Raw genomic sequence first — 24,521 nt, 5'->3', positions numbered from 1 at the left:
ACAACACTTCCCATGGTTCGGCAATGAATTACTGTCCTAAAATAACAAATAAATTACTTATTTAGTTTTGCTCGAGCGGCACGGGCATTAAATGTTTGCAGTTGTGTAGGAGCGCCCCCCGGTGCATATTCTTCGATATGTTCTTTTTCTTGTTTCTTGTTATATAGCAGTTCACAACAAGACGTGACGGTGCACTGTCGCCACCTACAGGACGGTGTTGTAAATCAGTCAAAATGCCAGTTCTACTAGTTCTAGCTAACGCTTTGCTGTTATTCCCGATCACGTACTCAACATTTCAATACTATATAGAATTATAAATTAAATCAGATTTTAAATTAGTTGTTGTTATTGTTTCGGTTAGCTCCCACTGATTGTGTGGTGAAATAAATCCCTTCCAAATTTCGTTTGTACATCGTCAGTACACACGGTACAAAATAATGGAAAAACATCGGTTTTATTGTCTCGCCTTAAACAAGATTTTTTTCATTTGTTCTACTCAGAAAGCGTTTAATACAGTGTTTTAATAATTTTCTCTTTTTCTGACGGGGGTTGTTTTTCAAACGGACCAATGTCCGATAACTTCTTCAAGCTCTCCAAGAGGATGGTTGGGCCCTTGAAAATGACGTGACGTGCTTCTCAATTTCTATTTGTTAAATTCAAACAGGACACGCCCTCCGCCACGATTCCATTGGGCCTTCCTGCCAGGTTCACCGAGCGACGTATTTTTGTTCCTGTGTCAACGAAAAAAAAGAAGAAAAGAACAGTCGCGAGTTAAAACACAACTAGTCATTCCTAAAGATATTTTTTCTACATCGTACCAAAACGGGAATTCATCTTGTGTGAAATCTAAAACCTGCTATTTTTGAGAAAAACTCGTTTTGAAAATGGTAAGACGGTCGGCAACAGTCGAGTGTACGGCTAGTTTCTGTTAGCCATTAGCTTGTTTTGCTATCTGTTGCCAGGCGTCGAGCTTCTTTACTGCGATCCAGTCGCTTTAAGACAAAATGCCGATGTCGTTTAAATATTCTGGGGAACTGTGTTTTTTTTGTGTGTGTCGCGAAGAAATACTTGACATCAAGAATGTTACACGCGTTTTTTTTGCGCGAGCGTAGCTAACGTGACGTCTATTTAAAATCCAATCTGATGCTGCTAGGCTAATACAAACATTTACATTCGCTTTACATTGTGTATTTAGACAAGGGTGGCTATGTATAATAAGTCACAGTGATACGCGTCGTAATAAATAATTTAGTCTCTTCAAAAACTACCGTGAGAGTAAAATACGATAGTTGGGAGTTTGGTTTCAGGTCAAGTTTAAGATGGATTTTAAATACGCTGTGACAATTTGTTTACAAGTAGGGATGTGACAAAATGTTTCAATAATAATTCCTCGCGCATTTTCTAATATCATATTACAGTGCATTTAAATAGGTTTTAAATGATGTATAGATTATTGTTCCATAACAAATAATAATTTAATTGTTGTAATATGCGGGGATTTTCTGCCTGTAATGACACAGTTAAAACAATGAAAATCTGAGACCGAGTTCTTTATTACAGTTTAAACTATTATAACTTAATTTTTGGCAGATCTTATCGAGTAAGGTACTATTGGAAAGCTTTTGAAATTCTAAACAAGAACAGGAAACACAAGAAAAGATTCAAAATATAAACGAGCAAATATCAACGACCGAATGCAGGCAGATTTTTGTCAGAAATCAAAAATGGCTGTTACTGAAGGAAAGACAGTTGCAGGCTCTAGAAATACATATGCTAATGCTTCTTTTTACTTAAAACTTGGCAGTTATGGAGAAAAATATATATTCTACCACTTCTATGAGTTATAAAAATACAACTCACCTTTATAAACTGTAGTGTTAGCAAAAAGAGCGTAAACTTCAATCCATGTTTTTCTCCGTTTCTCGTTGTTCGTATTCGGAAATTTCAAGAATCAGCATGGAGGGAAACGTGTAATACGTCATCATAAGCTGCGTAACTTGGAAAATCCCACGAAAAACTGTGACGTACTTCACAAAAGTGCAATGATATACGACTGCGAGTACAGAGTGCGCTCGGTTCACTGGACAGAAACAATCGCGGTGGAAGATGGCGAACTGTAGCGTACCGATTACAAGCCTTTTAAAGGGTGCTTAGTGATGTATTATTTACTTTAGTTCTGTTTGCTAATTATGTGTGTTTGAAATGAAGCTTCGTGAGAAAACAGTGAACCCCTCTTCATATGTTCCACACCAACCGGTCCTCTGCAAGTCTGATTTTGACTTCTCTGATTTCCAACAGAACTCCAATGTGGAGAATTTGCCCCCCCACGTTCTTCGCGTGGTATACAAAGAAGTTTCAGCGCTAGCCGCGGACCCGCCGGAGGGTATCAAGGTCTACCCCAGTGATGAAGACATAACGGAACTGCACACGGCCATAGAAGGGCCTGGTAAGAATCAAGTTGTGTCCATAATTTGTCAAATGGTTTCAAATGACTTCTACTGAGCGTATTTTACAAAAATTCCACCGCATATAGCTATATTTTACCTTTTAAGACTCGTGCTGAATATTCCGGAAGTCTTGTTTTTGAGTTGGTGACGATTCCGTACGTGACGTCACTGAAGGAACGCCCCTGACCGAAAAAAAGGATACATTGTAGCAGTCCTTCCGTCAATGCTTGTTTGGTCTGAAAACCTCGTGTTGCACTAGAAGAGGGCGTCCAAGCTCCATAGAAGGAATTTATCAGCCTGTGGAAACGCAACACACTGTGAGGTCGCCATTTTCTGCCGCTTTTCTGGGATGCTACATTGCAGCATTTGAATAAAAATATCATATTTTTTGGGTATTTTAGATGCTATAAAACGTTTTTTTTCTGATGTCAGTTAGGAAACAAAAAAGTGACGTCGGTTGTCCTTTAATAGTATGATAAATTCAAGTTCACCATTACAGTAACTAAGGTTAATTTGCTATTGCTATTGATTCGATTTTTTTCTGACTTTCCTCTCTATAGTCGATAGTAGTAATAATAATAATAATACATTTGATTTCTAAGCACCTTTCAAAACTCTCAAGGTCACTTTACAGTCACAGGATCAGTGTTTCTGTGGGCGAGCAGCGGCAGCCACACGCGCCAGCGTTCACTCAACCCGGAAGTAACTCAAATAGACAGAAAGTTAGCTCACTAGCTAATATATATCTAAAAAAGATATCTCAAAAAAGACTTGATCAACATCGCAGGGATAATACGAGCGGGCTACATATGCAGCTATAAGCTAGCAACCACTCATTTGACGACAATGAGGTTAAAATATTAGTGAAAGAACATGGATGGTTTGAAAGGGGAGTAAAACAAGCTATTTTCATAAAACAGCAAACCCCTTCACTAAATCGCCATGGTGAGGTGAGGTTCAAATTGGATCGTTCCTACAACCCATTTCTTAGGCAACATAGGCTTAGTTTTGCTGATGAGGTGATACCGTATCAAATGGGGCAATCAGGCCAGTCGTATACCCCATACTCAGGCAGGACATAAAAGGGAGCAATCATAGCAGCGTCTGGCCCTGCCACATCTGGACAGTAGGGATATATATAGGGACGAAACTACCAGCAAAAGATTTTAGTTCTCTGACGAAGCCTCTTGGATAAGAAGGGAAACGTCCGACAACTTCAAATTTGTACAGATGACGGCTGAAGAAACCTTCTCATCGATGGACCACTCCTGTACGACTGAGAGCTTACACAGACGTATCTAATAGCTAGATATCTATATCTAGCTAGCCAGCTAGATAGCAAATAGAGAGCTAATGTTTATATAATGATATTATTGTTAATTATAGAGTCCATTTGAAGCTATTTGATCCTCTGTTTGGAGTCCCCTTTTGAGGTGGTCATCTTATTTCGCTTAGCTTTGTACTGCTAGCTCTACGTGCCGAATTGTTTCCGCGTCCGCAGAGGGAACCCCGTTTTCCGGCGGCGTTTTCCGAATGCGCCTGGTCCTGGGCAAGGACTTCCCCGCCGTTCCTCCCAAGGGCTATTTCCTCACCAAGATTTTCCATCCCAACGTGGGCCACAAAGGCGAGATTTGCGTCAACGTCCTCAAGAGGGACTGGAAGGCAGAACTCGGTCTCAGACACGTTTTGCTCGTAAGATCCGACCACGGCTATTTTCATCACTTCCTGTCTAGCGTGATTTGTAATTGAGCCAAAATGTCTGCCCGCCGCAGACAATCAAATGTCTCCTCATCCACCCCAACCCGGAATCGGCTCTCAACGAAGAAGCGGGACGCCTTCTCCTGGAAGACTACGCGGAATACGAAGCTCGCGCCCGCCTCCTCACCGAGATCCACGCCATGACGGGGCCCGGCGGCTCCTCGCAGGACCCGAACGACGGACCGCAGCCCAAGAAGCACGCCGGAGACCTCGCCAAGCGACCCGGCGCCCCGGCCGTGCCCGCCGCCCTGGGGAACGGCGCCAGCGGACCCAGCATGACGGCCGGGGTAGTAGCGGTAGCGCCGTTAGCAACGTAGCCGTAAAAAAGAAAGCTGATAAAAAGCGTGCGTTGAGGCGGCTTTAATGCTACCTTTTCGGTGTGTGTGTGTTTGTGCGTGCATGTGTGTGTGCGCGTGTGTGTGTGTAAATACAGATATCCAAGTTCCTTTTTAAAATTGTTTCCTCCCACCCCCCCTTTTCAAGCACGATTGGACCAGATCGTCCACTTTGTACCATAGCGTTTGACTTGTCACAATTAAATTCCAAATGACAATATTGACAGATAGCGGTTTTCTTTCCGTTTTTCAGACACGCCCTAAAAAAAATTGCTACATGTTTTAAAATGAGCTAGCATGTTTAAGGATTTTGATTTCCTTGAAAATTAGCATTTTCAATCACAATCTTCAATGTCCTACAGTGATACCTTAGCTTACGAACGCTTTAGCGCATGAACTTTTCGCCTCACGAACATTAAATTTGCGAGAATATAGTCTTGACTGACGAACTAGTTTTCGTCACCTGCTTTCTTTGAGCGCAGATGTGGTTTGTTATCTAGCGAAGTATTTTTGCTACCAAGGGAGCGAAAAAGATGCCACCACAGGCTAATGTTAAGCCGAAGAGGACACAAAAAAATGACGGTGGAGCAGAAGAAAATCACAAACGAGGTGTGCGTTTGTGTGACTTAGCGTCCCAGTACCAATATGCTAAGTCGACCATTGCTACGTGTGGCTAAGGTTGTTTCCGTGATGTCTAAGCAACGGACTTCAGGCAATAGAAGAGGTTGAAAAACTTCTGTTGATTTGGATTAAGGAAAAGCAGCTAGCAGGGGACAGTGAGGGAGGGTATTATCGCCGAGAAAGCACAGCAACTTCACTCGGATATCATCAAGAGGCAACTACATCATTTATTTCTTAAATCACAATACCATAGCACATTTATTGTACATAAAATAAGTTGTATTTTGAGTAGTTTTAAGGCTTATTTCATCGAAAATTTTGTTTTAAGGGGACCTGGGAACGGATTATTCTCATTTTAATGGTTTCTTATAGGAAATAAATGTTTGCAGACTAACTTTTCGCCTTACGCACACTTTCTAAGAACCAATTAAGTTCATAAGCTGAGGTATCGCTGTGTGTCTTTCAAAAATGCACACGAGTGAGCAGAATATCCTGTCCAGTGTACAGCATGACTGTTTTTTTGGATGAACACAAAAGACCCCCCACTAAGGTGTTTACACACCGACGTCTGCAAACCCCCCACCTCACCTTTCTCCCCCCCACCGGCAGGCTCACTTTCATTTCCCTTCGACAGTGTCCAGCTCGGCAGGGAGGGAGAATTCTTTTTAGGTCACCTTGACATTATTTTCATGAAGAAAATACAAATGTAGCCTTCTGTTTGCTGTGTTTGTTTGTTTTTTTTTGGGGGGGGGCTTCGTCTTGAATCTCTTGTAGCCCTTTTTTTCGCTCTTCTTCGGTTCAACTGGAGGCTCGACCCACCTACCATTTTTTTGTCTGCCCCCGCCCTCCCCTTATCTGGCTCTCATTCTCTCTTGCTTCATGTTTTAGAATAATAATAATAATCATCATCAATTTAATTTACAAGCGCCTTTCAAAACTCAAGGTCACTTTTCAGTCACAGGATAAGTTTTTTTTTTCTGTGGGCGAGCAGTGGCAGCATTCACTCAACCTGGAAGTAACTCAAATAGATAGATATATAGCTGGCTATCTTTTAACTAGCTATTAGCGAGCTAGCTAGCTTTCTGTCGATTTCAGTTACTTCCGGGTTGAGTGAACGCTGGCGTGTGTGGCTGCCTCTGCTCACCCACATAAAAAAAAAAACTTATACTGTGACTGTAAAGTTAGTTTGAGAGTTTTGAAAGGTACTTAAAAATGAAATGTATTATTATTATTATTATGTATATCAAGCCATATTGCATTGCATTTTGGACATCTGCCCCCATTTCAAGCTTGTATAACTCCAGACCCATATAACTTAGGAATTACCTCGCTGCATTGAATGTTTATGTAGTTGTAAAAGTCAATATTCTGTGGGTTCTGGAATTTGAGTGACAATGACATTTTTGCACATCGTCTGCCAGTGAATGAATTAGTAGTCAGCACACCCGCGGATTCGGTTGCCATGTTTTTTTTTTGTTAGAAGACCCGTTGTGTTTCTGCGACCTTTTTTTTCCGGCCTCGGCGAAAACGGCGTCACCGTCTTATTTTATTTAATTTTTTTTGTCCGAGCTTGTCACCGTTGACGTTGTTTCCAGTCGTCTGCTGCGACGGAATGAACATGATGAGGGGAACTCGTAATTGCATGCAGAGCAGCCGCTGGAAAAAAAAAGCGCAACCCCGTCGAGCGGCGCCGCAGCGCATCTAATGAAGGCCCGCGCCGGCCTCCCTCCCACCTGAGTGACAATCGCAGCCTGACGTGCAGGTAATTACATCCAACAGCCCCCCCTTCGTTAAACCCGTAGAGAACAGGTGTCAAAGTCAAGGCTCGGGGGCCAAATCTGGCCCGCCGCATCATTTTATTCGGCCCACCAAAGCAGTTCTAAGTTGGGATATTCCATGGTCATCTATTGAGCTGCAGAGCTAGCTCGCGATTGAGCGAGCTAGTGATCGAGCTAGCGATTGAGCTAGCTAGTGATCAAGCTAGCTAGTGATTGTGCTAGCGAGCGATTTAGTGAGCAAGTGATTGAGCTCACTAGTGCTTGAGCTAGCTACCGATCAAGCTAGCTAGTGATCGAGCTAGTGATTGTGCTAGCGAGCGATTTAGTGAGCAAGTGATTGAGCTCACTAGTGCTTGAGCTAGCTACCGATCAAGCTAGCTAGTGATCGAGCTAGTGATTGAGCTAGCTAGTGATCACGCTAGCTAGTGATTGTGCTAGCGAGCGATTTAGTGAGCAAGTGATTGAGCTCACTAGTGCTTGAGCTAGCTACCGATCAAGCTAGCTAGTGATCGAGCTAGCTAGTGATTGTGCTAGCGAGCGATTTAGTGAGCAAGTGATTGAGCTCACTAGTGCTTGAGCTCGCTACCGATCAAGCTAGCTAGTGATCGAGCTAGCGAGCGATTTAGTGAGCTAGCGATCGAGCTCACTAGTGATTGAGCTAGCTAGCGATTGTGCTAACTAGCAATTTAGTGAGCTAGCGATCGAGCTCGCTAGCTATCAAGCTCACGAGCGATCGAGCTAGCTAGCTCTCTTTTTATTAAGATAGCTGGCTAATTCTTTACATCACGGTGTCAAAGTCAAGGCCCAGGGGCCAAATCTGGCCCGCCACATCATTTTATTGGGCCCACAAAAGCAAATGAAATTTGGCAAATTATGATGATGCTTGCTAAAGTCCCAACGGAAATTTCAAACTGTCGCATGAAAACCACCATAACACCCATAATTATTGACATCAAATTTCAAATTTATGTTGCGCGTTCTCTTATGTAAATACGCATTGTTCACGCCGTTTATCTCACGCTCGTTTTTGCTGGTTGTGCAAACGCATCGAAGGAGGATTCGCAAGCACTTCTTTCATATGCGACACCCCCCCCCCCCTTCGCCCTTCGCCTTCTTTTCACACGTTCGTCCATCACAAAGTCGCCTTATCATGCATCCATGCAAGTGACGAGCGTATTCACGCTTTTTTTTTTTTTCAATTATTTCGCCAACCCCCCCTCACTCACCCCCCTCCTCCGGTTTCATCACTTTCATAATTGCCACCAACATAATGACACTGTTGCCTTGGCAACCATGTTTCTATGTCTTCTCCCCCTCCCCCCCTCATCTTCTTCCTCTCTTTTCTGCCCCCCCCCCCCCCCCCCCCAACGCCTTCCTCGCGCATTCACCGGAGGCTGATCACCCTTCCGCCGCTTCAATTAAACTTCTTTCGGTGATTAAAAACGTGGATTGGGGGGGGGGGGTGAGAAGGCGCCTCATCAGCTCGGTGGACTAGTTGAGTCTCATCATCATCATCATCAGCATCTGGTGAAGGTCCAATCACGAGATACAGCGGCGAGGATCGACCAGTTGCTTTTATTATATAATAATACATTTCATTTCATAAGTGTGTAGCTATTGAGCTATCGATCAATAATATCTATTAGCTATCTAGCTCATGCTGGCTATCTTGCTCACTATCTATTAGGGATTTGGCGTGCAAGCTAGCTAACTGTCTATTAGCTATCTATTGGTTAGCTACCTAGCTAACCAAGGGGGTTAATAACTAGACGGAATTATATACTATTAGCTGTCTAGCTGGCTGGCTGTTAGCTGGCTAGCCGTTGGCTATCTATTAGCTAGCTAGCTTTCTATCTATTTGAGTTACTTCCGGGTTGAGTGAACGCTGGCGCTTGTGGCTGCCGCTGCTCACCCACAGAAAAACTTTATCCTGTGACTGGAAAGTGACCTTGAGAGTTTTGAAAGGCGCTTAGAAATAAAATGTATTATTATTATTATTATTATTGTATAGCTACCTAGCTAGATAATAATAATACATTTCATTTATAAGGCGCCTTTCAAAACTATCATGTTCACTTTCCAGTCACAGGATACGTTTTTCTGTGGGTGAGCAGCGGCAGCCACACGCGCCAGCGTTCACTCAACCCGGAAGTAACTCAAATAGATAGAAAGCTAGCTAGCTAATAGATAGCCAACGGCTAGCCAGCTAACAGCCAGCCAGCTAGACAGCTAATAGTATATAATTCCGTCTAGTTATTAACCCCTCCGCCATGAATGGGAATCTTCTAACTGACATGTGTGAGAACATCTCAGAACATCTCGTCTATGATGGTGCTGACCCACCCTCCCCTGCCTCTCTACCCCCACCCCTGCAAAGCCCCCCACCCGCCCCTATATGTCGTGCGCGTGCGTGGATTGATCAAGAGCGAGGACGATGGAGACCTGCGACACTTGCTCGGGGTGACCACAAAAAAACGTGTGGTCGATCTCCAAATCCAGATCCTAAATCCAGTTCCGGGATACGGATCACCCCCCCCCCCTCCCCACGACCACCCCCCAAGGTCTGATCACAACAGGCTACCGAGCCGGTCTGAGTGAGAGACGCGGAGGTTGAGCGCGCGCACACTCCTCGACGTCAAATCTTACACAGCTGCTCACAGGTAAGACACGACGCCGCGTTCTCCATTTTGCTTCATTTGCATATTCAGCGCCGATTATTGATAACAATTCGATCAATCTGATTGTCACTTTTACGCGTTTTTTTTAAGTGTGTCGCCACCAAACCACGTGCGATGCGAATTTCATTTTTTTCCTCTTATGAAAAAGACGAAGAGCAAAAACGCGTAAGAAAATACACACCAAAAAAACAATTAAACAGAAAAAAACGAGTGCACGTGAACGCGCCTTAGTAAGGAAGAAAAAAATGATGTTCCGAAGAAGCAGAAGTGCGCGCGCGTGGCGGCGACGGCGGCGAGGATCCACCCACGCGCCCCCCGCGACAGCGAACGAACGAGCGAGCAAACAGCCCCCACGGCGACATGCAAGTCATGTCCATTTCCTCGTTACAAGTTCCAACTAATAGTCATTGCGGGGGGGGGGGGTGAAAATGAAAACACGTCATTCGTTCATAGCGGGTTATAAAATGCGTTTTTTGAGGTGAGGGTGGGAGGACGCCATGATGATGATTGTGTAATTTTATATTTTGTGTGAGTGCGGGGGGGGGGGGGGGGGGGGGGTAATGAACATTCTATTTTACCCCCCCCCCCCCCGAATGGCGATTTTGGAGGTTTTTTTTTCCGACAAGCACCTGTTGCAATTCGCTAGCGACAAAGTCATAACTTGGTGGGTGTGGCTCATTCACGCGGATTTTGGAGGGGGGGGGGGGTATTAGTTTCATTTTTATTCATTTTTGCTCGTTTGGATCTTGTTGCCTGCTCATAACTATGCATCTTCACACTCGTCATGTGTGCCATTCACCCCCCCCCACACACCGCCTCTTCCGTTCTTCCTCCCGCCCCCTTGCTGCAATGCTTCAATTGACACGGTGGGCCTTTGCTGGAGGCCACTGGCCAAAATGATAATTATTATTTTCCCCAATGGTTATGATTTAATATTTTTTTTTTACCAAATAATGTATTTTTTGTTTGGGGGGGGGGGGTCGTTTTTGCCCAGGGGTTCCAATCGTCTTCGTTTCCGTTCCCCGTCACACAGACAGCGCTGCAGTGCTATTCTGAGAGTTTTAGCTTGCCTCAACCCACGCACGGAATCGCAGAGAAAAGGCCGAAAAGAAAGAGTCGACATTTGCTTCAAAATCATTCACGCGAGTTATCGCGATTTATCGTTTGTAAATACTGTATTGTGCTTGTGGAATTGTTGGATCGATCGATACGTTTGTGGATCAGCCGGGAACACGCGTATTCATTTTTAAGGGGGAAAGAACACGTCGCGCTGTTTCGATGCACACGATTAGCACACGCGTTCCTAGTGATGAAAAGTCAGTTCGCCCTCCGTCCGCAAGGGGCAGCCGTCATCGTTTTAAATGAACGGCGATGATTCATCTTTCGTTTTTTTCGTCCCGATAATTGAAATTTTAAAACATAAAAAGAGTCTTTCTTTGTTCTCCTGTGATTTGTTTATCGAACATAAATGAGGTGAATCATAAACGAACGCGATTAGTTTCTCTCTTAATTAGTTTTCCCCGAAGCTGACGCATTCGTTCTTCTTCTCCAGCGACACGTTCTTCTTCTACGACGTCTTCTTCTACGACCAAAAACAATAGTGAACAGTTGAAAGAAGCTCTTCGAGGGCAAATAATCACGGTCGTATACTTTGGTTCATGGCTTATGTTAAATAAACGCACAGTCGAAGATAGTTTGACGTTTTTGTTAAATAAATACACAATCGAAGATAGTTTGACGTTTTTTTTGTTTTTCCTAAACGAAAAACGGGACATGACTCGCTTCCATGTCATAGCGGCAGCAGCAATGACCCCTAGCGGAGGGAGAAGGGACACGAGGATGCCTGAAAGCTGGTCTGTTTCACACACAGGTGGGGTCCTATGAAAGACACCAATTCGTCATTATGACGTCACTTTCGACGCGACAACACGTAGAAATATTGGGAACGACAAATCGCCAATTTTTGCTCCTAAATGTTCCTTAATTCCAACATCCGTAATATTGATTCTCTTCCCACCTTCAAATCCCATCTCCAAAACCCACCTATTTGTTATTTGGATCGTTTGATCTTTTTTTTATTATTATTTAACATGTTATCTGGTGTTTTATTGTGCTTGTTCTGTGATTGTCAAGTTTTGTGATTGTATTTTATTTATGATAGTACCTATGCTTGTCTGTGACTATAAAGTGTAATTGAAAGCTTTGAAAGGTGCTTAAAATGTATTATTATTATTATTATTATTGAAAAGTGCTTATAAATAAAATGCATTATTAATATTTTTATTAATAATTATTAAAACTTGAAGGTGGATAATTCAATCATGGCCGCACAAAACGTCAACATTGTGTTTGCCGTCATGTCTTCCTGTGCAAAACCGATCAATGACACTATTGATCAATGTTTTTTTTTCTTTCTTAATTTAACTCATTCACTGCCATTGAATTTATTCAGGAATTGAAAATATGACGTAGCGCGCCATTCTCGAATTTGTTCGGGTTTTTTGGGGGGGGTTTGGGTGCCGATAAAGCGCTGGTCAGACCACTGGCATTATTTCAAGATCATATAACTCCAAGCCCGTATAACTTAGGAATTAACCGTTTTTTTTTCTGATGGCATTATTTAGCCACCCACCTACAGTCTATGTACGTCCTAATGTTGTGTCTCTCGCATGTACTGTGGCGCTTAAGCGCTGGGAGAAACGTACATGATTGTGTAGCTCGCCACCTACACGCCGTCGCCCGCCCGCCCGCCCACTCGCGGTGGTCTTCGCTTCCCGTCCCTCTCTTGCTCTTCCTCCTCCGTCCACGTTCCCCCTTGGCTCCCGTTTCCTCGATTTACTTCACCGCTAATCACTTCATCTCTTTTTTTTTTTGTATTCCAGCGGACCCCCCTCTGACGGATCCCCCTGAACCAAACCCCCCCGCGCCGCCTCTCCCATCCATACGTACCTCCATTCCCACCCACCCCCAAAAATTACATGTCATTATATTTTTTTCTCCAGCGGGAGACAAATCCGCCATGTTCCTATTCTTTGCCAGCACAATAGCTTTAGCAAATTGACATATTTCCTTATAGAAGTGATGGTCTTTGGAAAGCCACAAATCAAAGATCGTTTGGTTCATTTTTGGTGAGGGGTGGAGGGGGGCGTCATTTATCGCCCGCTTAATTAGTCACCCCGGTTGAAATGGGACGGGCAATTTGGAAGCAAAAGTGGTCGCTAGCTGTATCCGTCACGGGCGGGGAACCATTTCCTCAGTTTGTGCTAACTCGTAATTTCCAGTACTAGCATCCTCCTCCTCGTCTTCGCCGTCGTTGTCCTCCTCCTCCTTCTTCTGCTTCTGCTCACACTTAAAAGCGTCCTCATTATCACCCACCAGCACCCCATCGCAGTTCCAGCCTGTGCCAGGCTAGCGCTAATCCAAATCCTGGAATTAAAAAGCAGGAGATCAAAGTACAACGCGTTATCAATCGATATGCCAGAGGAAAAGTTGGTTCGGCGGAGTGCGGGTGGGGCGAGGGGGGGGTGGGACCGGTGGGGGTCTCCTGCGGCTTCCCCTTAAGAAGTCACTGAGCGAGTGATAGTCCGATGTTTACAATGCGTTGATGAGATTTTAGACGAGTGCCTCCATTTTTTTTTAACGTGCGAAACCGTTTTTACGGAGTAGAACTTTTTGCATTTGAATCGATGCGCAGTTGAAGTGCGGCGATCTTAACGTGATCTTAACACTGTCTTAAAGCGATCTTAAAAGGATCTTGAAGTGATCTAAACGCGATCTTGAAGCGATCTCAATGAGATCGTGAAGTCATCTTAAAGCGATCTTAATGCAATCTTAAAATGATCTTGAAGTGATCTCAAAGCGATCTTAATGAGCTCGTAAAGCAATCTTGAAGTGATCTTAAAGTGATCTTAATGCGATCTTAAAACGATCTTGAAGTGATCTTGAAGTGATCTTAAAGTGATCTTAACGCAATCTTAAAACGATCTCAAAGCGATCTTAATGAGATCGTAAAGCAATCTTGAAGTGATCTTAACGCAGTCTTAAAACAACCGTGAAGTGATCTAAAAGCTATCTTAAAGTGATCTTGAAGTGGAAAATCTTTGCCACGACTCTCCCGTCGCAAAGCAGTCGGCAACTAAAATCCAAGAGTGCCCACCCGCCATCTTTGATGTGGTCAGTTTTTCTGAATGAAGCCACTTTTGGGTCGCGAATATTCACAACTGCGTTTTTGGAATCAGCCGGCGATCTAGAACCCGCAAAACAAAAGCGCCTTTGTCATGTAAAAATGACGCCCACGGCCAGTCTCCGCATTCTGGCGCTGGTCGTCCTGTTGGGCGTCCCGTGTACCGGCGGTGAGGACGTGGTCCCCTCCTCCGTCCCGTCCCTCACCCGTCCGGGCCCGTCTCCCCCACCCTATGAGCCGAGACCGGCCGCCCTGCGCAGCCGGACCAAGGTCCCCAAGAAAGTTCCGGAAACCCCACCGGAGGGAGTCCTGGAGGCACCCCCGAAGGCCGTGGCCCAGGTGATGTTCTCCAAGAACGTGACATCGTCCGAGGCCCTCGCACCGCCACTGGGCGCCGCCCAGGTGGCCCCGCGCCTCATCGACGTGTGGATGGATGTGTGTCAGGGTTACTACGACGTGATGGGACACTTTGACAACTCGTTCAACTGCACCAAGGACACCTTCATCTACTGCTGCGGGACGTGCCACTACCGCTTCTGCTGCCCAGATCGAAACCGGCAGCTGGACCAGGACAGCTGCAAGAACTACGACTCGCCCGCCTGGGCCAAGACCGAGTCCAACGCTTTGGTTATCGAAGAGGAACTTGGCCCCGATCCGGACTTTGATCCCCTCAAGCAGCAGAGCCACAACACGGGCTTTGTGATCGGCGGCGTGGTGGTCTTCATGGTGGCCGTGGCCGTGGGCATCAAAGTGGTCTTCAACAAGGTGCAGCACGAGGCCATCCAGAGGGACCTCAACATGCCAAGGTCAGATCATTTTGCATACCTATCTTCCAATGCTATTCAGCCATCCATCCATCCAATAAATCTATCCATCCATTTCTCCATATCAATCTGTCTGTCCATCCATAGCCGTTCGTCCATCCATCCATCCATCCATTCATCCACCCACTCAAACCCACCCATCCTTCCATCAATCCATCCATCCATCCATACCAATTCATCTACCCATACCAATTCGTCCATCTATCCATACCCATCTATCATACATTTGTCTATCCATCCACCCACCCATCCGTCCATACATCCATCCATATATACATACATACCAATTTGTCCTTTCATCCTTACTAATTCATCCATCCATACCCATTTGTCCATTCATCCATCCATCCATACTAATTCATCCACCTATCCATAGCCATTCGTCCATCCATCCATACCCATTCGTCCATTCATCCACACCCATTCGTCCATCTATTCGTACCCATTCGTCCATCCATCCATACCCATTTGTCCATTCATCCATCCATACCAATTCATCCATCCATCCATACCCATCCGTCCATCCATCCATCCGTACCCATTCGTCCATCCATCCATACCCATCCATTCATCCATCCGTGCCCATTTGTCCATCCATCCATCAGTCCATACAAATTCGTCTTTTCATCTATACCCATCCATCCGGACCCAATCAATGCATTCATTCATTCATCCATTCATCCATACATCCTGTCTCGCAGTGTCTCCGTCCGCCTGCCCATCTCCAATATCTCCCATTGTCTCTCAGACAGTGGGCGTGTGTTTGTAACGTTGTCTTCCTGGACACCGCTCAACCTGTACTACTCGATGTCTCCCTCCATTCATTTCTCTGTCTGTCTTTCTATCACCGTGGCCATCTTGCCTTGTCTTGCACTAGCCTAAGATCCGCTAATTCCTGGTGTTCATTCATTCATTCATTCATTCATTCATTCATTCATTCATTCATTCGGCTTGTCACCTGTGAAAACACATCTGGGGTCTTGTATAGAATTGATAGGAAGGTGAAAAAAAATCTACATTTTCATTTGTCTACAATCGTAAATGTACATTTGATGCTTCAGTACTTTGATGTTTTTTTTTTTTGTATATCTTTATTCGTACAAAGTGCATCGTATGCGAACGTTGGCGAGCGCCGGCTATTCCACACACGCGTGTGTCTGAATGATGTGAAAAAATGAGGTTTTCCGGACTCAATGAATGCCCCCCCCCAGCCGCCATTCATTATTCTGCCTTTCACAATCATTCTCTTAGTCATCAGCCGCAAAGTGCGAGAGGCCTGCGGGCCTTTCAGTTCATATTCTGCGCAATAGTATTATTATTATTATCATTTGCTAGCTATTTGCTATCTATTAGCTCTGGCTGGCTTGCTAGCTAGCTATCTGGCTGGTCATCTAGCTAGCTACCTATCTATTTGCTATCTACTAGCTATCTGGCTGGCTCGCTAGCTATCTATTAGTTTTATGGCTACCTAGCTAGCTGTCTATCTATTAGCTATCTATTGGCTCTCTATTAGCTCGCGTTCTATCTATTTGAGTTACTTCCGGGTTGCGTGAACGCTGGCGCGTGTGCCTGCCATTGCTCACCCACAAAAAAACTTATCATGTGACTGTAAAGTGACCATGGGAGTTTTGAAAGGCGCTTATGAATCAAATGTATTATTATTATTACTATATACTGTATATTATTTATTATTGTATCTGTTTTTTTCAATGCTTATGACTGTAAAGTGTCCTTGTTAGCTTTGAAAGGCGCTTGAAAATAAAATGTATTATTATTACTATTATTATTACTAGCTATCTAGCTAGCTAGCTAACTGTCCATCTTTTAGCTATCTATTGGCTGTCTACAGTATGAGCTAGCTAGCTTTCTATCTGAGTGAACGCTGGCGCCTGTGTCTGCCGCTGCTCACCCACAGAAAAACTGATCCTGTGACTGTAAAGTGACCTTGAGAGTTTTGAAAGGCGCTTATAAATGAAATTTATTATTATTATTATATTGTCGATACGCACAGCAATTTTTTTACATTTATCAATTAATTTTTGTCATTAAAGTGAAATTGGTCATTAAAAAATGTGTTTTTCTTTTGGGCTCATAAACCGAACGCTCGTATCGTGTACAAATCAAAAAAAGCTTTTTTTTAAACGCTCCAATGCCCCGTCACGATAGTTTCCGAAGACTTTTCGCCATCCACGAAAATAACCCGAGCCGGCCTACGTCTCCGCTGGGCCCCGAGCAAAAATTGGATTTGGGGGTTTTAGTTCTTGCAACAACAAAAAAATATTGATCATCTGTACCGCCTACTACTCGGAGCTCTTTGCAACAGGGTTCGACTCCAAGCGCAGATCGTCAAGGGGGGTCGGAGGGTGATTTCATAACAATTCAAGTGATAAATAATAATAATAATAATAATACGTTTCATTTCTAAGCGTCTTTCAAAACTCAAGGTCACTTTACAGTCACAGGATCAGTTTTTCTGTGAGTGAGCAGCGGCAGCCACCTGCGCCAGCGTTCACTCAACCCAGAATAACTCAAATGGATAGAAAGTTAGCTAGCTAGCTAGCTAATAGATAACTAATAGAAAGCTAGCTAACTAGTTAGATAGCTAATAGATAGCAAATCGATAGCTAGCTAGGTAGCCAGCTAGATAGCCAGCTAGATTATTCGCGAGCTAATAGCTATCTATTCGCTCGCTATTAGCTATCTATTCGCTAGCTAGCTAGCTCGCTATCTATTTGAGTTACTTGCAGGTTGAGTGAACGCTGGCGCGTGTGTCTGCCGCTGCTCACCCACAGAAAAACGTATCCTGTGACTGTAAAGTGACCATGAGAGTTTTGAAAGGCGCTTATAAATCAAATGTATTATTAATTATTATTATTATTATTATTATTATAGATAGCCAGCTAGATAGCTAGCTAAGTAGACAGCTAGCTAAGTAGCCAGCTAGATAGCTAGCTAAATTGCCAGCTAGATAGCAACATGGTGTCAACAGACCGGGAATGACAAAAAGGAGGAACCTGAATAGCATCCCGGCTAACTTTTTAGCCCCAGAAACGTCACCTGCTGTTGTAAAGCAGATGATGTTGACTGTCCAAAGCCTCGGTGGGGTCCTTATTTATGCTTTTACTGCTGAAACGACAACTTGGTATTCAAGAAGAAGTGACCAGGTTTCACCCCCCCACACCCTCATCCCCGATTTTCCACCATCGTAGGGCCTTGGTGGACATGCTACGTCACCAGTCCAGTCCGGTGCAGCAGGACGAGAGGAACAACAGCGTGGCACTGACCATAGTGGACGGCCAGGGGACGCTGGGGAGACCCCCAAAAAACCTCTACGCCCCGGGACTGCCCAGCAAGGACAACAGATGTAAGGACGGACTGATTGATTTTTAGGGCGCAATTCGGTCACTGCGTGGCGGACGGAATGTGGGAATTACAACAATTTGGGGATAAAATAATCATCCAAAAAATATAAGATACAATAACATTGATAGATGTATTCATCATTTGGATATCCAATAAAATATAATAAAGTTCAATTAAATAAAATACAGTAAAATTAACAGAGGTATTCATCATTTGGATCCAATAAAATACGATAACATTAGATCGAATTAAATAAAATACAATAAAATTGACAGAGGTATTCATCATTTGGATCCATTAAAATAAAATACAATAAAATTTATAAAGGTATTCATCATTTAGATCCAATAAAATACAATAAAATTGATAGATGCATTCATCATTTGCATCCAATAAAATAAAATACAGTAAAATACAATAAAATAAAATACAGTAAAATTAAGAGAGGTATTAATCATTTTGATCCAATAAAATAAAATACAATACAATTGATAAAGGTATTCATCATTTGCATCCAATTAACTAAAAATACAAGACAATAAAATACAATAAAATTGATAGAGGTATTCATCATTTGTATCCAATAAAATAAAACAAAATTTAATTTAATACAATAAAATTGATAGAGGTATTCATCATTTGTATCCAATAAAATAAAACAAAATTTAATTTAATACAATAAAATTGATAGAGGTATTCATCATTTGTATCCAATAAAATAAAACAAAATTTAATTTAATACAATAAAATTGATAGAGGTATTCATCATTTGTATCCAATAAAATAAAACAAAATTTAATTTAATACAATAAAATTGATAGAGGTATTCATCATTTGTATCCAATAAAATAAAACAAAATTTAATTTAATACAATAAAATTGATAGAGGTATTCATCATTTGTATCCAATAAAATAAAACAAAATTTAATTTAATACAATAAAATTGATAGAGGTATTCATCATTTGTATCCAATAAAATAAAACAAAATTTAATTTAATACAATAAAATTGATAGAGGTATTCATCATTTGTATCCAATAAAATAAAACAAAATTTAATTTAATACAATAAAATTGATAGAGGTATTCATCATTTGTATCCAATAAAATAAAACAAAATTTAATTTAATACAATAAAATTGATAGAGGTATTCATCATTTGTATCCAATAAAATAAAACAAAATTTAATTTAATACAATAAAATTGATAGAGGTATTCATCATTTGGATCAAACAAAATAAAATACAATAAAATAAAAGACAGTAAAATTAAGAGAGGTATTCATCATTTGCATCCAATAAAATAAAATACAGTAAAATAAAATAAAATACAGTAAAATTAAGAGAGGTATTAATCATTTTGATCCAATAAAATAAAATACAATAAAATTGATAGAGGTATTCATCATTTGGATCCAACAAAATAAAATACAATAAAATAAAAGACAGTAAAATTAAGAGAGGTATTCATCATTTGGATCCAGTAAAATAAAATACATTAACATTGATAAAGGTATTCATTATTTGGATCCAATAAAATTAAATAAAATTGATAGAGGTATTCATCATTTGTATTCAATAAAATAAAATACAATAAAATTGATAGGTGTATTATTCATTTGGATCCAATAAAATACAATAAAATAAAACCCAATAAAATTGATAGAGGTATTCATCATTTATAGCCAATAAAACAATAAAAATAAAAAACTATAAAATTATTAGAGGTATTCATCATTTGGATCCATTAAAATAAAATATAATAAAATTTATAAAGGTATTCATCATTAATATCCAATAAAATGGATAGAGGTATTCATCATTTGCATCCAATAAAATAAAATAAAATGCAATAAAATGAATAGAGGTATTCTTCATTCGGATCCCATAAAATAAAAAAAATAAAATAAAATAATATTGATGAAGGTATTGATCAATTGGATCCAATAAAGTAAAATAACGCATAAGCCAAAGCAACTTTTTTTTTTTTTTTTTATGGGAGCATGACATTACAGGATCGTTACCGTGTGCGCAGAAGGACTGTCATTGTTCTTTTTCATTGTTGTAATTTTTTTTTCAACAAGCGTAGTATTGCCTCTGCAATCATTAGTTAAGATTTTAATTAGCCATTCATGATCGGGTCACTTGGAAAAAAAAAACCTTTGTGAAGGTGTCGAGTGTGCTTGACAAAAAACAAAAAAAAAAAAAAACAAATGATCTCTTGTAGTGGAGAGAAAAAAAATATAAAAAATGCGGCGAGCTGATTGATGATGAAGCATTTTGTGTGTGTTGTTTGAATTCCAGTGGGCAACCTGCAGCACAATTTTATCCACACGTCGGCTTCCAGCCCCAAACATACGGCCACCGTCGGTAAGTGTTTCTTTGTACCCAAAGCGGAACACAAATGCTGCAGCAACACATGTCCACTGGCAAATCTTCATTGAACATATGACCTTTTTTTTAATTTCAAGACGGCGCCGCAAGAGTGGCTGCCTTTACAGCAGCTCCTGTACAGTGATACCTTGGCTTGCGAACTTAATTGATTCCCAGACAGAGTGTGTATCCCAAACATTAATTTCCCATAGGAAGCCATTAAAATGAGAATAATCAGTTCCCAGGTCCCCATAAAACATGATTTTCTACTTTCTAATTTTCCTTAAAACTACAAAAATATACCTTATTTTATGTATAATAAATATGCTATGGTATTATAATTAAAGAAATAAACTGTACTGTATAATAAAGTGGTTTTATTGACCTTTGTGATGGTCGTTTATGGCTTGATGGAATGGAGTGGCCGCTTTCATCAGCATTAAACACTTGATGACGAACGTAGGAATGATTCCTTGGAAGCTTTGGCAGCTTTATCGTCAGAACTGTCTGCCTCACCATGACGAATGACACTCTGAATCCCTGTACGACGCTTAAAGTTCTCGAACCATCCGTGGCTCACCTTGAAATCGTCGATTGATGACGAACTTCCAGGTTGCCTCTTGACGACATACGAGTGAAGTTGCCGTGCTTTCTCTGCCATAATTTTACCTTGTTCCTCATATATTATGTTCTGTTTAGCAGGGTTGATAGCTTTTCGCATCAAGTGTACAGATGGCTTGTGCGGGTTATTTGTGGAGCCTGATTGATGGGATTTTTTTTTAACCTTGCAGTCTACACTCTGCCTTTGAACTATCAATAAAGTTGAAACGAGTCAAAATTTCACTGTGCTTTCTATCAATTTTCTCACTCTCTGTCGCCTGCCTATTTATTTTAATTTGCAGCTTTGTTTCTGTAACCCCTCCCTCCCACGCTGCGTTCTTGACCAATCACGTGCGGCTTTAACCGAAGACTGAGGGTGGGGAATAGAGGACAAAAACAAGTCGGCTGCCATTTCCTTGTTAGGAGAATGGGCTCGTTCGCGAGTGACACATCACTCGTTGTGGCGCTCCGTGTGTATCCCCAAAAAATAGTTTGTATGCCAAGATTAAATTCTCATGAATTTAACGTTCGTAAACTGAAAGGTTTGTTAGCCAAGGCGTTCGTAAGCCAAGGTATCACTGTATTTTGTTTTTCTACTTCTTTCTTTCGTTGCATCTTCCTTTCATCAGTTTGCTGCTGCGAAATGTCAATTTCTCCACCGCGAGACTAATAAAGGTCAATCCAATCCCTGCACAGAACGCACGCCTCGGATGAACAACGCCCAGCTAGCCGCGGGAGGCACTTTGCTCTCCAGTAAGCACAACAACACCAAATCCCAACCCGCCTTCCACCACTCCCTGCACAACCTGGCCCAGCTGCCCCCCTCCTACGAGAGCGCCACCAAGCCGGAACTCAACCGATACTCCTCGCTCAAACGTCTCGGTAAGACGCCATCGGGTACCGCTAACGAATCCTGTTGGCTTTGTGATGGGGAATGAGAAGTTATCATATTTCAAAGTTTCGTGCTGTTATAGGCTTAGTCAACATGTGTGACTCGAATACACAATTGAAGCAACAGACAACCTGGGGTCAATCTGAGGTCAACAGACACAGCTCGTTAAACTGTCATCTTCATCTAGGAGATCTGGCCCTGGACAGAATTTAGGATTTGGGAAACTCCTTTATCACCGAAGCAATTTACGACTTGAAACTCTTTCACAGGAAGAGCTCATTAGCCAGGTTACAAATGTATCAGTTCATGGAAAAGACAATGTGTCATTGCTTACAGCTGTTTGTGCTTAGAACTCAAGAGGTGTGCTATTCTGATCAAGAAAACGTTCACTTTCATTTGCATATAGTCTCAATAAATAGCTTGGCAGAGGGCTGCAGAATTCAGGCGTCTGTCACGAATGGCTACGTCTCCTGCCGGCAGTAAAAGACACTCTTTCTGGGTCCGAGCCTTCGTCCACAGTGTCCGATCGAACATCTCTGACAGTTTGTCATCGGGTCCCGCTAACGAATCGGCTTTGTTCTTTTTTTTCCAGAAAAAGGTCTGGACGAGTACTCGTCCGGTTACTGCACCACCAAGCGCCGTCCCCACACGGCCCAGCCGGCCCTTCAGTCGTCCCAGCACCACCTCCACTGGGGCGGGGACTACACCCTGGGCGGTCGAGGGACGCTGCCCAGACACGCGGCCCGGCCTTGGATCCCGCCGGCGCCGTCCGGCACGCCGGCGTCGCCCACCCCTAACCCGTATCCGCTGGACCTGCCGGAGCCCCACTACAACCCAAACTACGACACCCTGTCCAAACCCAGGAAGGTGAAGTCCAGCGACCAGCTGCTCAACATGGGCGACGTGCCCGGCAACACCGGCACCCTGTCCCGTCTTTCCAAGAACCAACAGCACCAGTACTACAAGGCCATGGCCGCCTCGAGCAAGAACTCCAACGCGCAGACCCTGAGCCGCAAGACCCAAGACCGGCAGGACCGTCAGGACAGACACGACAGGCGCGAGAGGCAGGACCGTCTACTCATGTCCCCGGACCACTTGGAGGAGAGGATGGGCGTCGCGGATCCCTACGCCCACGCCGGGGGGGGCGCGCCCACCCTGCCCCGCCAGCAGAAGGCCCAGTCGCAGCAGAACGTGTGCGCCACCCCCTCCCTGGACCGCCACCACATGATCAAGATGAACTCGCACCCGACGTCCGGCAGGGAGCAGGAGCGAAACCCGGGGGCCGCCGGCCACGTGGCGGGGGGCGTGGGGTGGGCGGGGGAGATGCCCGGGGGGGCCGCGGTCATGGGAACCGGAACCCTCGGGGGTCACAACGCCCGCAGGATGGCTTTCGCTAACAAACGGCAGAACACCATCGAGCAGCTGCACTTTATCCCCGGTGGGGGCGGCGGCGGCGGCGGCGGCGGGGGCAGTCAAATCAGGACCGGGAGCAAAAATGAGGTCACGGTGTGAGCAGGGTGGCGGACCTTGTGCCGAACATGAAGCTCGTGGGCCCAGAGCAACCCCCCCCCCCCACCACCTCCTCCCCCTCCCAGGCTGCATTTAATCGTTTGATTCGCCGCTGCCAGAAATCGAAGCTGGTGACTCATGAAAATATTTGCTTGAAAATTCAGGAGATGAATTTAATTCGACCTCTGACCCCCCCCCACAGCCCCAACTTCTCCCTGTGACCCAGCACAGTCTCAATGTCCTCGCTAAACCGGATTGTGATTGCAGTTACATACCACAAGATGGCAGCCTTTGAAATTCATCCTGAAATTTCACCCCGGAAAGCAAATTTCCCAACTTTTCGAAGCGAAGCTTATTTGGACAAAATCGAATTCACGTGGCAGTGAAACGGCTTGAAAAACGACCACGCAGGAGCGCTCCAGTGGCGCCATAGCATACATCAGCCATATTTTATAAGTGAAGTTGCCATCTTTGCCATATACACAGCAGTGCCATTACTCGCGCCGAGCGGTCGGTAGGGTGGAGGGACGCGACGCAGTACGGTCGGCGCTTTTGAAAATGCACTCAGGAGCCATATTACATCACACACACACAATATATATTATATATATATATATATATATATATATATATATATATATATATATATATATATATATATATATATATATATATATACACAGTAAAGTCTCGTTATATCGATATTCAAGGGAATCCGAAAAAATATTGATATAACCGGGACTATCGATATATCCGATATCGATATAACGAGACTTGACTGTATATATATATATATATATATATATATATTATATATATATATATATATATATATATATATATATATATATATATATATATATATATATATCGATATTCAAGGGAATCCGAAAAAATATTGATATAACCGGGACTATCGATATATCCGATATCGATATAACGAGACTTTACTGTATATATATATATATATATATATATATATATATATATATATATATATATATATATATATATATATATATATATATATATATATATATCGATATTCAAGGGAATCCGAAAAAATATTGATATAACCGGGACTATAGATATATCCGATATCGATATAACGAGACTTTACTGTATATATATATATATATTATATATATATATAAATGTAT

The 24,521-nt window shown here is 42.8% G+C and overlaps 2 protein-coding genes across 2 annotated transcripts; both read left to right on the top strand.

The window, feature by feature from the left end:
• The first annotated feature begins 696 nt into the window (after positions 1-696).
• Positions 697-4,764, top strand: ube2s (ubiquitin-conjugating enzyme E2S). Its single transcript, XM_088999556.1, has 4 exons — positions 697-887; positions 2,299-2,446; positions 3,949-4,139; positions 4,220-4,764. Exons 1-4 carry the CDS (start codon positions 885-887, stop codon positions 4,520-4,522), a joined length of 645 nt encoding a protein of 214 aa, XP_088855682.1. The 5' UTR covers positions 697-884; the 3' UTR covers positions 4,523-4,764.
• A 9,003-nt stretch (positions 4,765-13,767) lies between these two features.
• On the top strand, positions 13,768-23,947 carry shisa7a (shisa family member 7a). The gene is made up of 5 exons (XM_088998612.1): positions 13,768-14,606; positions 17,834-17,988; positions 20,292-20,357; positions 21,657-21,842; positions 22,445-23,947. Exons 1-5 carry the CDS (start codon positions 13,786-13,788, stop codon positions 23,362-23,364), a joined length of 2,148 nt encoding a protein of 715 aa, XP_088854738.1. The 5' UTR covers positions 13,768-13,785; the 3' UTR covers positions 23,365-23,947.
• The last annotated feature ends 574 nt before the right edge of the window (positions 23,948-24,521 follow it).

Source organism: Hippocampus bargibanti, linkage group LG06 (genome assembly GCF_051943395.1).
Source record: "Hippocampus bargibanti isolate YZ-2025 linkage group LG06, ASM5194339v1, whole genome shotgun sequence".
In the NCBI taxonomy this organism is placed as follows: Eukaryota; Metazoa; Chordata; class Actinopteri; order Syngnathiformes; family Syngnathidae; genus Hippocampus; species Hippocampus bargibanti.
Note: the sequence above shows the minus strand (reverse complement) of the source record. Positions and strands in the feature narration are given on the sequence as shown.

Bases quoted from the DNA above. Each gene is read 5' to 3' on its own strand.
- shisa7a (XM_088998612.1), top strand. From the start codon at position 13,786: ATGTGGTCAGTTTTTCTGAATGAAGCCACTTTTGGGTCGCGAATATTC. The intron at 17,989-20,291 runs GTAAGGACGGAC...TTTGAATTCCAG, and splicing joins GCCCAGCAAGGACAACAGAT to TGGGCAACCTGCAGCACAAT. The intron at 21,843-22,444 runs GTAAGACGCCAT...TTTTTTTTCCAG, and splicing joins CTCCTCGCTCAAACGTCTCG to AAAAAGGTCTGGACGAGTAC.
- ube2s (XM_088999556.1), top strand. The intron at 2,447-3,948 runs GTAAGAATCAAG...CCGCGTCCGCAG, and splicing joins CACGGCCATAGAAGGGCCTG to AGGGAACCCCGTTTTCCGGC. The intron at 4,140-4,219 runs GTAAGATCCGAC...TGCCCGCCGCAG, and splicing joins GTCTCAGACACGTTTTGCTC to ACAATCAAATGTCTCCTCAT.